This window comes from Rousettus aegyptiacus, unplaced genomic scaffold (assembly GCF_014176215.1).
Source record: "Rousettus aegyptiacus isolate mRouAeg1 unplaced genomic scaffold, mRouAeg1.p scaffold_m13_p_1, whole genome shotgun sequence".
NCBI classification, from domain to species: domain Eukaryota; kingdom Metazoa; phylum Chordata; class Mammalia; order Chiroptera; family Pteropodidae; genus Rousettus; species Rousettus aegyptiacus.
The window spans coordinates 3167341-3180442 of record NW_023416284.1 but is presented as its reverse complement, the minus strand read 5'-3'; the positions used below and the strand labels follow the sequence as shown (position 1 = coordinate 3180442).

At 63.1% G+C, this 13102-nt stretch overlaps 1 protein-coding gene across 2 annotated transcripts in view; it reads left to right on the top strand.

The window, feature by feature from the left end:
• Positions 1-567: 567 nt before the first annotated feature.
• The window catches only part of PLEKHG5 (pleckstrin homology and RhoGEF domain containing G5), a 44194-nt gene continuing 31659 nt past the window's right edge, over positions 568-13102 (top strand). The window contains exon 1 of one of the 2 annotated variants that reach the window (XM_016165352.2): positions 568-1216. In XM_016165352.2, coding sequence (XP_016020838.2) covers positions 1150-1216 — 67 coding nt within the window. In that variant the 5' untranslated portion in view covers positions 568-1149. The remainder of the gene's footprint in view (positions 1217-13102) is intronic. The other variant, XM_036228149.1, reaches the window with a different exon arrangement.

Here is a 13102-nt window from a genome sequence, read left to right as displayed (position 1 = left end):
CGCCCCAGCAGCCTGCGCCTCGCGCTTCGGGACTGAGCGCAGTGGCAGCTTATTTTAATTTTTCTGTTTGGACCAAGTGTGGAAATTGAGGGAGGATGCCATCCTTTCAGGACTGTCTTTGAGAGAGTATTTGAAGGAAAGAGAAACTTTTGCTTCCAGAAAAGTTCTAATTAAGGGGGAAAAGCCTGGGGTCTGGGCCCGTAGCTGCCTCTCGGCAAGTGAGAGCCAGCCCTCGTCCTCAGTGCCGGCCTCGGGCCTGGCCGGGGAGCGAGACTTGGCTGACAAGCGGAGCCTGAACGGTGGCTAAAATAAACATGGGGGCCATCTGTGCCGTAAGGGGGAGGGAGCCCCGTGGTGTTCGGGGCCTCTGCAGACAGGCTGTGCCAGGAAGAGAGCGGGGTGGAGGGTGGGCTGGGGGTGCCGTCTGGAAGGCGAGGACGCACTTGGGGGGGCGGGGGTGGCAGGTCCAATCTGGAAGTGCTGAGAGCTGAGTAAGCAAACAGCTGAGCCGGCAGACAATGTGTTGGGCTGGGAAGCCCAGGGTTGCCATGGCAACTGGCCCCAATGTGATGCGATGCCGCCGCCGAGGGGCTTAGCAGGCTGTGGCTTGGGTTTTTCTAATGCTTTGGAACTTGCTTGGTCTCCCAAACCGCCCGCCAGGCAGCGAGAGGCCACCGCGCTTTCAGGCCTTCCTCCTCGCCGGGGAGCCCAGCCGGGGGGCTGCTGCTGGCCACGGGGACGGCAGAGACGAGGGTCTTCGTGGTGCTGCCGTCCGGGAAGGGCGGGGGAGGCAGCCCCCAGTGTGGCAAGTCTGACCCAGGGAGCGAATGGGTACGGGGGAATGGACAATCCAGGGGGAGAGGACCGCCGGCAGGCAAGCGCGGCGCAGACCGCGGCCGCCGCGTGCGTGCGTTAGGATATACGGATATACGGCGCCCCGGGGGCCGCGTCCCGGGCAGGCCAGCTGGCCGGCCCAGCGCACCGCGGTTTTCTGCGCAGACGGGTTCGGCAGGAGAAATTAAGACCGCGGCTGAGTCTGGGAGAAGCCCTCCAGTGCTCGGGGCTGCAGCCGGGCAGAGGGACGGAGACCTGTGGCTCTGGCACGTGGCTCGAGGGCCAGGCACGGCGCCAGCACCCCGGAGGTCAAGTATGAGTTCAGGCCTGACGAAGCGCGGGTCCCCACCTCGCAGCTGGCTCAGCCTTCGTCTGGGAACTGGTGAGTCCGTTTTTCTCTTCTTTCGTCCAGAAAGGAGGGTTGACGACACAGGAAAGGAGACCTCGGGGGTCTTGGAGATGCCACTAAGCCCCTGTGCTTGCTGAATTAGTCTAGACCCTTTAAGCACCCCCACTGCTGGCTGAGCCCGTCCCTCCTCGCTGGCCTGTGAGTTCACGGAGAGCATGGCGGGCCGGGGCCGCCCAGCCAGGCAAGGTCAGCCTTCAGTCCCGATTCACGGGCGCAGACAGCGTCCTGTGTGCCGAGCAGGGACATGTCCATCGCAGTCATCCAAGCTTCGAAAGAAGGCAGCAAGATCCATGCTTAAGAATCACTCTGCTGGCAGGCGACTCACCGCGGGGGGAGAGGCTGGGGTGGCCTGTGATGCTGCGAGGGGGGGGGTCGGGGGGCCCCGAGACCCTCCCGACTGTCACGCTCTGTGCATTGAAGTTGTGTCCCCATTGCTAGGATGGTCTGGAGTGGGTTCCCGGCTTTGCCTTTGCGGCGCTTTCAAGAAGGGCATGCGGTTCCTCCTGAACCGTCAGTGTTTTTAAGTTCATCTTGCTGCCGCTATGGCGCATTTTGGGAGTCAGGGGTCAGGAACAATGTGCACATAGCCTGCCAGGCCCCAGAATCGGAGCCCTGGCCGGAAACCCCCCACCTCTGGCCGAAGAGGAATGGCCTGGCGGCGCACTGACCACTGACCTCTCTGCTCGAGTAAACCCCCCGCTCTCAGCTTTATCTGCCCCCCCACCCGGGGCTGGCCCAAGGCAGCCCCACAAAGCAGACAGTGAGTCACGGAGAATTCCTCCAGCACCCACGCAGGCCCCTCCTTGCAGCGTCTCCCCCTTCCCTCCTCGGGCTCACCCCGCAAGCAGCAGCTCCCGTCGTGCTGGGCTCTGCTGGGAGCAGCCGGGACGAGCCACCCGCCGTCCGCCATGCAGGCCTGGCGCGTTAACACCTGGGCGCCCGGTGACCGACGTCCGGAGAACGCGAGGTCCCTCGCGGCTCACCCGGTGACGGGGAGGCGTGGGCGAAATGGGGGTTACAGGTCTTTTGGAGTGCCCCCCAGATCATACCTGCCACACGGATGGCGGAGAATGGCCACCCGTCCTGCTCCAGCTCGGCCGTGTCTTTAAGCCCTTTGTTTGGCAAACGCGAACGTGTCATACGTGGTCGTTTAATCACCCAGCAAACGTTCGTCGAGTGGTCCTCGTCGGGCATCGTGTGAGGAGTCGGGAGATGATAGCGAACCAGACAGACGCCCATCCTTCTAGAAGCTCACTGGCCGGAGAGTGACAAGCGCACGCGAACAGGAAACGGGCACGTAGCCGCGGCGTGTTAGACCGCGGCCCTTCGGGGTGACGCGTTCAAACCTGAGAGGTATTCCTCTCAGAACGCCCACCCTAGGAGTTTTCTGAAGAAGCGACGTCATTTAAAGAATAGAGCCAGTTGGATAAGAAGTCGGGGTGAATGGGGGAGGGCGGGGTGTAGGAGGCAAAAGGCCATTTCAGAAAGACGGGAGCTAGCAGTGGTTTGTGCCGCGTGACGGACGCGTGAGGGGACGGCTGAGGGAGGGCTGGGTGTGCCGTGACGAAGGGCAGAGGTCAGAGGTCAAGGGGGCGCCGTGACGAGGGGCAGAGGGCAAGCGTGGCGAGGCTGGTAGAGCACCTCACAGCATTCAGATTTCGTCCCTGGGGCAGTGAGAGTTTAAGCATTTTTAGCAGGGTGGGTAGCACGATCTGACTCGTGTTTTAGGAAACTATTGATAGCGGTTTGCAGAGTGGATTCGGGAGCTGGAGGACAGTTAGTCAAATAAAGGGCCAAAGAGTCAGGAGACTATTGCAATAATGCAGGCGGTCGTGTAGGCCCTTTGTTGGCATATAAACAGACAGAAATATATACACGTGCACACGTATTCACTCAGTTCCGCTTACACAGTGATAGGTTCTCGTTATGAAACGTTCAAACGGTAGGTAAATAATGAAAATGAGTCCCCTGATTTTCTGTTCCAGTTGTATTTCAGATTTTTTCTGAGTAGACACACACCCACACACGCCTACATGCGTGTATATATGTAAAATTTTTGAAATGGCAAAAAATATGCAGTTTTGCAATTGCTTTTTTCAATTAATTCTACATTTCAGACATTTTAAAAAATGCCAGTACACGAAAATCTCCCTCGTTCTTTCTGACGGCTTTCACACGTATGGATGGACAGACCTTAATTTTTAAACTCGCCCCGTGAGAGTGGACACCTGGGCTTTCCAGTTTTTCACTCTGGTAGACGACGCCGTGGCAGACATCCTCACACCTGTACCAGCGCGCGCCCTCGTGAAAGACTAGCTGCAGAGTAAATTACTGGCCTCGGAGTTGCTGGGCAGCAGGCTGTGAGCATCGCGCGTTCTAATAGCCGTTTCCAGACCGTCGTCCAGAAGCCACCGGTTTCCCGCCGCGGTGTTTCAGGCCTTCGCGTGCTGCCCGGTCCTCATCTTCCACAAGCCTCTTCCCGACACACGAGGGCGGGTGGCCGGGCAGGTGTCCCCTGCCGTGGTCCCCAGGCTCATCTCTTCTCTGTCCACTCCCATCACTGAAATGCCGTGGCGCTTGGTGCAAGGGCAGCTGCAGGCCCGACATCATGCCACGCGGACTCCGGCGGGCACGCCAGGCACAAATACCTTTCTCCTTAGTTCTTCTCTTTCTAAGGCCCCCCGCCCGCCCCCCCACCCCCCACCATGCAGTACATTTTTAACAGCAAGGATTACAGAGGCGACCCGACCGCGTGTGTTGACTCACACTGACTAGCCCTGTGACCTTGGGCAAATCACTAACTTTCTGAGCTTCAGTTTCATTATCTTTAAAGCGCAGATAATAGCAGTGTCTACCACTCGGCTTTATTGTGGAGATCAGATGAGCTGGCCTTTGAGTTCGCATCTGATAATTCCGGTATCTCCAGTTTTTGGGGGTGTGTTTCTGATGGTTTTCAATCACAGTGTCTTATTTACTTGCGTGCCTAGTTATCTTGTGTGTGTGTGTGTGTGTTGGACTTTGTATTTTTTAAATTTTTTGCAAGAAACATGTGAGGCCTCGGATGCTGGAAGACATTCGTGCGCCTCTGCCGCATGCCCGGAGACGCACGGAAGACCTAGATTCAGATTCGGGGAAGGAACGAAGGCTTCCGTCTGGGAAGACCTTCATTCAAATTCAAGTCTGAGGTTCTCGGGGACTCTGAGCGCGTTCCTCTGGCCCCGTGAGGCCACCGAAAGCAAAGCTCAGCCTCCCAGCTCTTCAGAACACATAAATACCCTGAGGACAGAACCTTCTCGCTGTGCTCCCCAGGTCCTCCCCTTCTGTGTTTTGGCCGGTTCAGTGTTTTTAAGATGAAAAAAACAAATTTATTTTCATCCCTCTCTTGGCTGTCCCAAGCGGGAAGGTTGATCTCATTTACCTGATCCACCCCTGCAGGAGGCAGAGTCCCCACTGAAGGATCTGAGTGTTCAAAGCATTTATCACCTCGTCTCTTCATAGCCTTTTCATAGCCGTTGTACCCAAAACTACGGCGTGTCCTTAACGCACAAGACACTCAAGTTTGTTACACTCATAATGAGGTAGGGCCAAGCCACAGCAGGGTCAGGAAGTGCCCAACTCCTTAGCGTCCCCATGTCCCTAAGCTCCTCCCCTCTCCCCGCCCCACATCCCCATCATCATTTCCGTGGAAGCAGACTTTTAACAGCTCCGACAGATCACATTCCTCTGTCAAAAACCTCCAATGGCCCCCGCCTCACTCAGAGTAAAAGCCAAAGTCCTCGCAGGCCCTTACAGGACCTGCCGCCCTGTCTCCTCACCGCCTTCATCTCCTCCCCCGTGTTCGCCCGGCTCCAGCCACGTTGGCCTCCTCGAGGCTCCCTCGACGGGGTGACCAGCTCAGCCTGGTTTTAAAACTAAAAGTCTGGTGTCCTGGGAATCCTGTGAGTCCGGGGCACGCTAGAACAGTCGCTGGCATTAGCGCGAACACAAGGCGAGCCTCAGGCCTCAGGCCTCGGGGCCTTTGCACTGGCTGCTGCCGCAGCCTGAGATGCTCCTCCCCAGATAACCACATGGCTAGCTCTCTCACGTCATCCAGTCTGCCAGAATCACCTGCCTCCGAGACAGAGTATCCAAAATCACGTGCAGGTACACGCACACACTTGCTCTCCGTCCAGCACCTGCTTGCTTTTTCTTGAAATACAAACGAACAGGACCTAGGCAGACCCTCTCCTGGACCTCGAGGGTCAATGTCCGCCACGATGCCAAGACACCCTAAGACCCAGCAGCTGCCCTGCCCCGAAACCGCCCCTTTGGGCCTGCATCTGGGGCTCGGGAGAGGAGGGGTCCTCGGCCTCCGTGGGCCAAAAGGGCGATAAGGCCTGTCTGAGGTCACTTGGATCTCCGCTGGGGATGTCCGAGGGGACAGTGACAATAGTTTCCAACTGTCGGGATCGGTATTCCAACAATGAGCTAGATATTTTGAAATTCCAGCTGTGCTGGAAGTCTGGCCTGTCTTTTCTGTGGTCAGGAGCAGGGTCCAGAAGCCTTTGTTCCTTTGGCAGACTTGGCCATCGAAAAGGCCCAGCCTCTCCGTCTGTCTGGCCAGGTTTGAAAGTCTGCAGTGGCGAGCGGCCGGCAGCGAGACTGGAATGTGGCCATCACGCCACAGCCAGACACAGCGCCGGGAAGCAGGCCCCGTAGCCGCCTCTTCCCCCACCCCAGGCTGGGGAAGCCCTGGCACCCAGCGGACGGAGCACCTGGGTCTAGCAGGGGTCTCGGCTCTTCCCAGGGGGTGGCCAGATGTGACCCCAGCCTAAGTGTCCAGGCCTGTGGGCTTCCCTCTGAGCAGGGGTCCTTCTTGGAGGCAGGGGAGCCCTGCCCCCCTTTCCCTCTGAGGTTGAAGCAAGCCCAGCTGGACCAAGCCTGGAGGTAATTCGGAGTCAGCCCGGCGAGACACAGCTGATCGTGAACTGATCCAAGGTCAAGTCCACAAGCATTCCCCTGGCACCGGGTCTGGGCCAGCTGGGCCTGGGCCTGCATTCAGGGGAGAGTGAAGCCACCAGCTGCCCTCAAGGGGCTCCCAGTCCAGATGGAGCCGACACATCATTCCAGTGTGTCACCTGCAGCAGAGCCAGGACCCAGGGCTGGCCTGGCCTAGAGTGGCCAGGAACAGTGGCGGGGGTGGGTCCCATAGGGTCTGAGCGGCCATGGCTGGGAGGGCAGGTTTCTAGTCAAAGCAGTGACATTCCAGATTTGCATCACCTTCCTGGGACTGTAGGCTGCCGCCTGTGGAGCCCCCAGCAGGAGCGGAGCCCAAGCGTGGGGCCACATGACTGGTTCGTCCCCCCTAATCCCCACTGAGGTGGCCCTGCGAGGTCGCACCCCAGCTGTGCAGATGATGGAGCTGAGGCCCAGAGAGGCTGAGCAGCTTGCCCGAGGCAGCACAGCTGGCGAGCCCCGGAGCTGGGATCGGAGCCCAGGTGCAGGCTCCATGCGGGAGGCCAGTTTGCAGGGGCAAGAGTGAGGCGGGGAGCCCGGACAGGACGGCAGCGGCCTGAGCTGGGGCCAGGGCGCTCTGGAGGCAGAGCTTGGACTGAATGGCGTGGGCAGCTGATCCATGGCCAAGCCCAGGCTACACTTGTCCCCAGGCTGTGGTGGGTAGATGGGTGGGTGACAATGGTTGGACCCGATGCTGGACAGTGACTGGGTCTGAGGAGCCTGTTGTCTGGTGGTTCCCGCCACACTCAGGGGAGCCCAGGGAGGCACCCCCTTTCCTGAGACCCATGGCCAGTGGGCTTGAAGGGCAGGGTGGCTTGTCGAGGCCTGAAGGGCTCCCAGCGTCCGGAGGTAGGAGCATGCCTGGGGAGAGGAGGAGCCCAGGACCCAAGTCACCTGGGATGGGCCCATCTGAGCCTGTGTGCTCGGCTCGGGGCACCACGCAGCTATGGGTAGGAAGGGCTGTGGACTGGACCCTGGGGCCATGTGGAGCTGAGACGCCTGGGCAGAGGAGGGAGCAGCGGGTGGCATGGGGGGTTGGCGGGGAACTCCAGCACAGCCACCCCCCCCCCCACCTCCTGGCCGACCTGGGCAGGTGTCTGGTCCCCTCGGCCTCAGCGCCCCACGCTGTAAGACAGGTGTGACAGAGAGGTAGGATAGCTGAGCAGATTCAAAAAGACCCACCGCCGAGGCTCCCGCAGAGGCCGAGACAGGGCCCCCAGCTGAGCAGGACCCTCTGTGTCTGGGGGGACAAGACCAGCACAGGCATTCCCTGCCCTGGCCACAGGGGCCTCGCCCAGCCTGTGCCTGGCCCTGGTGGTGGGTCACACGCATGCGCACCCTCAAGGGCTGGGGCGGCCCCGCTGTGGGGGGCTCTTCAGCAGCCGGCAGTGCCCACTCTGGGGGCAGCAGAAGCCCACTGCTGGGTCCTGCCCCCTCGGGCCTGGCTTCCACGAGCCTCATCCTGGGCCCTGTTGTGCCGGGCCGTCTCGGTCCCAGCCCCGGGGGGTGGAGGAAGGGCCTGCGGGCAGAACGGGAGTGTGGACATCGCCTCTCAGAGCCCTCTTGGCATGGCGAGTGCCGCCCACTCCGGTGGGCAGCGGGACACAGTGGCCACGGGCGCGAAGAGGTGTTTAAGGAGAGGGTTCCGGTCGGGGCCCTGGATGAGGCTCGAGGGTCAGGCTGGCTCGAGGTCACGTGGCTGTAGCCCAGATTTCCACAGGCCCTTCCACACTGACGGACCGGCAGACGGCTGAGGCTTCAGGCTGCATGTCCAGTCTTCAGCGTGGTTTGATCTGCAGGGCAGGGGCCGTGTGGCCCACGCCAGGCCCCACCATTCACCCATTCTGCCGGCTGGGGGCTGAGCTCCACCCGACCCTGAGCCCCCCACCAGGGGCCACCAGCAGGCCGTGGCCCTGGACGATCCTTGGCCAGTACCTCTGGCCGGCAGGGGCAGATTCTTCTCATTGTGTGGGGCTGGAGGTCTGGTGGGGGGCGGTCAGCGGGACACCTCTCTTCTCAGGCGTGGCAACGGGCAGATGCCTTAGAGCTGGAGGGCTGGGGAGTGACTCGTGCCCAACCGCTCTGGGTTATATAACGGGCCGTGGCTGGCTGGCTGGACTTTCTGCAGTCTGACCTGGGAGCACTTAGCACAGCTCGGCCCATGAGGCTGCTTCTCACGCGAGCCGGGGGGCTGGCCCTGGGCACGGCCTGGCCGTGCCGCTTCTGTTCCCAGCCGTCCCCGCCGCCAGCACAGCGGGCACCCCCAGGCTGCTCCGGGGGTCCAGACGGGCCTCCTTGAACGCCACGAGGAGGAGGGAAGAATGCAGCCACCTGCTCCTGGGAGAATCAGGGGACCACAGAGGGTCACAGGGGACCACAGAGGGTCACGGTGGACCTCGCCTCGTGCGGCAGGGAGAGGCCGGTCCCTTGGCAGACTGCAAGGGCCCCCCACCCTGAAGTCTTTATCCCTGGGGGCGAGCACCTGTTCTTTGCCAGGCTCTCCGTTTAGCCTCCTGTGAACAGGGTCTCATGGAGATGACCCAGTGCGGGGCTCTCTCCTTAGTCTGTTTCAGGAAGTGTCATGGCCGAGGCTGCCCAGCCAGTGAGGCTCGGCCCCTCCGCTCATCCAAGGCCCTCGCCAGGCCGTGGATGGAGTAGCCCCAGCTCTCCAGCTCCCGCCCTGTCCGTCATGGCCTCAGCCCTAGCCCGTGGGAGCTCACGTAGGGATGAGAGGCCAGTCTCTGGGGTCTCCCTGCCCAGCGCCAAGGCCCCCAGCCCCAAGGGGCAGCGCCAGAGGAGGCACAGCCGTTGGCCTCCCGGTTTCCCTCAGATTGTCCCATCCAGAGGCCACGAGAGTCCAGGAGGAGCGAGAGCCCGAGGCTGTGGGAGGGTGGGCGTCCCGCCTGGCCCACCCTGACTTACTTGGGCCTCTGGCTGCCCATCCGTAGCCTGCAGTGACTGTCATCTGAGCTCCACATGGCCCTGGGCAAGTTACTCCCCCTCCCCCACCTCAGCTTCTTCACCCCTGTCTGGGGGTGACAGTGGCCGCCTCAGGGGGCTGACGTGAGGACTAAAGCAGGCGACGTCTGAGCCCAGCTCAGCATGGCCGCTGTCCTGCAGTGAGCGCAGCTGTCATCACTCTGCCCGCCTGGGGCTGGGGACGCAGCAGCCCGGGCGATGGCCGTGCGTGCCCCGGCTGTCTCGGAGGTGATGGAGAGCCCCCCGTGTCTGAGGGGCGCATCGCCAGCCACCTAGCGTCATGGCCCCCCCCAGACGCAGCGAAAGGCCAGGGCCGTCTGACACCGGCGGCCTCAGGGCAGCGGGGCTGGCGTGGTGCCCTGGGGCATGGCGGGAGCCCTGCTGCCAGCTCGGGGCCGCCTGCCCTGACCTCCAGGGCCGCCTCACGCCCTCGCGCAGGGAGGAAGGAGGCGGGGCAGGGGCCGGGCGACCCCTAGCCTGGACAGACGGAGTGTGGGAGACTCTGTGGGAAGCGGAGGACTCCAGGCGGCCGGCCTGGCAGGGAAGGCGGGGTGATGGGCAGCAGGAGGTGCATCTGGGGACAGAGAGAGCCAGGGATGAGGCCACATGGGCCCGGGCAAGTGGGGGAGGGAAGGGCACGGCCGGGCCTGCGCTCGGGCACCCCTGAGCGGGGCCTCTGCAGGCGGGTGGGTGTCGGTGGTCGGGGCTCCCCCGCCGACATGCGTTCACCACAAAGCTGAGGGGAGGAAGAAATCTTGCCCCCGCCCCCCCCGGGCAAGGCTGCTTTGGGGCTGGCTATTCTGAAATCACAACCAAGGGCCCGGGTGCAGAGGGCTCTTGGCGGGGTAACTGCTCTGGGACACCCCCATGCCCCCCACCCCTACAGCTCTGGTCCCCACCGGGTGGGCGCTGAGACCAGCCATGACTGCCGGGGATGGGTCTCACTCCCCAAGCTCGGCCTGACACCCCCACACTGGCCACTTGCCCGTGAGCACGAGCCAGGGCACCCCCAGCCTCCTGTGGGCTCGGGCCCAGGCCACGTGGGGGCCAGTGACCAAGGACCAAGGGCCTGCGTTTGCCCGTCCCTGGCCCCGTGCCGGAAGAGGAGGGGGCAGCAGGCATATGGTTTGAATTACTCTTCTGCCTCTTGGCCGTCAGCGAGGGGCGTGCAGGCTGCCTGGACAGCCACCCCAAGCACCCTCCTGCCCGCCACAGCCCTGAGGTGACCCCCCAGCCCCTCAGAAAGCAGAGCCTCCGACTGCCAGCTCCCCTTGCCTGGGCCTCGCGCCTCTTCGCCGCCAAGCACCGGGTAGATGGGGTGGCGAGCTCCGCCCTCGCTCTGCCCCCAGCTCCAGGCTGGCTCCTCCGGGGCCCTGGGAGGGCCCAGCAGGTCAGACAGGAGGCCGGGCAGTGTGGCACTCCTGGATGGCCACGTGGCCAGCCACCGTCCTTTGCCTGCCCAGTCTCCCCCCACCCCAGGTGCCCGGCCAGGCCCCAGACACTCCGGGGTGCAGCCCCGAGCTCCGCTCCTGATTGCTGAGCCTGTTTCCTCATCCCTGCCGTGCGGACCCCACCCCCCCCGGGGAGAGCCATCCCGCTCAGGCAGGCACGGGTCTCTCCCGAACACGAGGTCATAGGTCTCTCCTCGGAGGGCGGCTGAAGGTTTTCATTTTTATTTTCTAACTAGATACACATTTGGAATTTGTACAAGGCTTTGGAGTAAATCAGTGACTTTCGTTTTCCGTGTAGCTTGTTTTTAAAGTCCTCTTGTGTTTCTTTTCGTGGGTGTCCTGCGTCCCCCAGCCCCTCCGACTGCCTGCCCCCACCCCCACCCCCACCCCGCGTCCCGCCCTGAGCACGGGGCACCCGAGCTGCGTGACCATGCCAGAGGCTCTTGGCACCTGCTGTGCCTGCCCGGGCCTGGGTGCGTGGTGTCGTCATTGGTGTGGGTGACGGTCTGAGGAGGGAGGTAGGGGACGGGTGGGCAGCCTGGTGAAGTGCGGCCAGCCCAGGGAGGGGAGAGGCCCTTGGTGAGAGCCCAGAGAATGGGGCCTGGCCTGTGGCGCCTGCCCTCTGACCCCTGGAGGCCTCCTCGAGGCCTCTGCTCAGTGGAGCTGGGGGACAGGCCTTGAGCCTCCTGGGGACGGTGCCCAATCAGGCAGCTGAGAGCAGCTCTGAGGGTCATCCCACGGCACCCCCATGGGTGCTTCCACTGCCCATTGAGAAACCCTGCCGGGCCCAGCAAGAGCTGGGGGCTGGGGTCAGAGGCCAGGGGTGGGGAGGGGGCCGGAGTAGCTCCTGGGCCAGCGCATTTTTCTCCTCTGAAAACTGAGCAAAGAGACCGCGAAACAATCGCACTCTTTCCCGGGCCTCGGCCGTGCCCAGACGGCCAGCCCATCCCCACGGTGGGGGCTCCGAGGGGGCCGGGAAGTCGAAATTTGTAAAATGTCTGTAGGAGGGGAAGAAAGGAGCTTTGTGTGGGGCCGGGGCCCTGGCCATTGGTCAGCGCCAGGCCCCCCAGCCGCTCCCAGAATGCTCGCCTCCCCGGGGAAGGCCGTGCTTGCCGGCCCAGGGCCAGCCCGAGGGGCCCGGCAGCCCTCCTGAAGCCCCTGCACCCGCTGCGTCCAGGCCTCGGGGACGCGGGTCCCCGGGGCCGTCCAGCCTCTGAGGGCGCGCGCCTGGCAGGGAGGCCTCCCTGGGCCTCAGCATGTTTCTGTACTGGAGGAAGCGGGGCGCCTATGAGCTGGAGGCCCTGCCCAGTGCCCTGGCCGAGCTGGAGCTGGGGACCGTGGAGCGTTTCTCCTGGAGCTCCACCCTGGACATCATCGAGGACCTTGGGGGTAGGCATGGGCCCACCTTCCTGGGAGGGCTGGCAGGAGGCCCCGACACCTGGCCGACCTGGCCGCCTCCCTGTGACTGGAGCCTGTGGCCTAATCAGCAGCCACATGCTACTGCTGGTCACTCACTCAACTGCGGTGCGGGGTTCCGAGCCCCTCCTGAGGGAGGGGAGGAGGGGGGCCTGAGCACGGGGACCCCGGGGCACCAGGGGCAGCAGCGGTCGGCGCTGGGCTTCAGACCCGGGCTCTGCCTGCACCCTCCACCTCCAAGCCCAGGGCCATGTGGTGGGGCGAGTTTCTGGGACGTTTATGTTCAAGGACAGGTGTCCCTTCTCCCATTGTCCCCATTGTGGACGAGGAAACAGCACAGAGACTGAGGCCTCAAAAGGCGGGACGGGCAGTGGAGACTCTGAGCCCCATGGCCCGTGTTTGCACGCCGAGCCGGCCGCCTCCCGGCGTGAGGTGTCGGGAAAGCTGCGTGAACGGGGCTAACGATGCCAGCGGCGTCAGGGGGTGGCCGAGAGCACTAACGGGGCGACAGGCGTGGCACAGGGCGGGGCACAGTCCGCGCGGGCTGTTACCGGTGTTATTCCTTGTAGCCCAGGTAGTCAGAGGCCCGGCAGAGCATGTGACTTTGGGCTGGTGACTCTGATTCCCCCAGGATGCTCTGGGGCCAGTGCGGGAAGCCAGGTCCGGCCTGCAGAAGCCAGGCGGGGTGTGGGACGCCGGGCCTCGGTTCCCTCCTCTGCTCGCCTCCTCTTGGGCCCAGGTTTGAGGAACAGGACCTGCTCCCAGCGGAGATTCCCTAGCCTGGTGTGGGTCTCCCCTGACCTTCCCCTGTGGCCAGAGGTGACAGAAAGTGATGGCCAGACCTGGGGTCCACCACAGGAGACCCCATGGGGCATGGGTTCCACAATGCACGGTGAGAAACGGGGTTCCCAGAGGAAGAACGATGGGTGTCCTGCTCGTCACGAGCCCCACTGGCTGCAGTGGGTGGGGGCTTGCGGCTGCTTGGAGGGGCGGTGGACACAGTGCCCACCTGGACCTC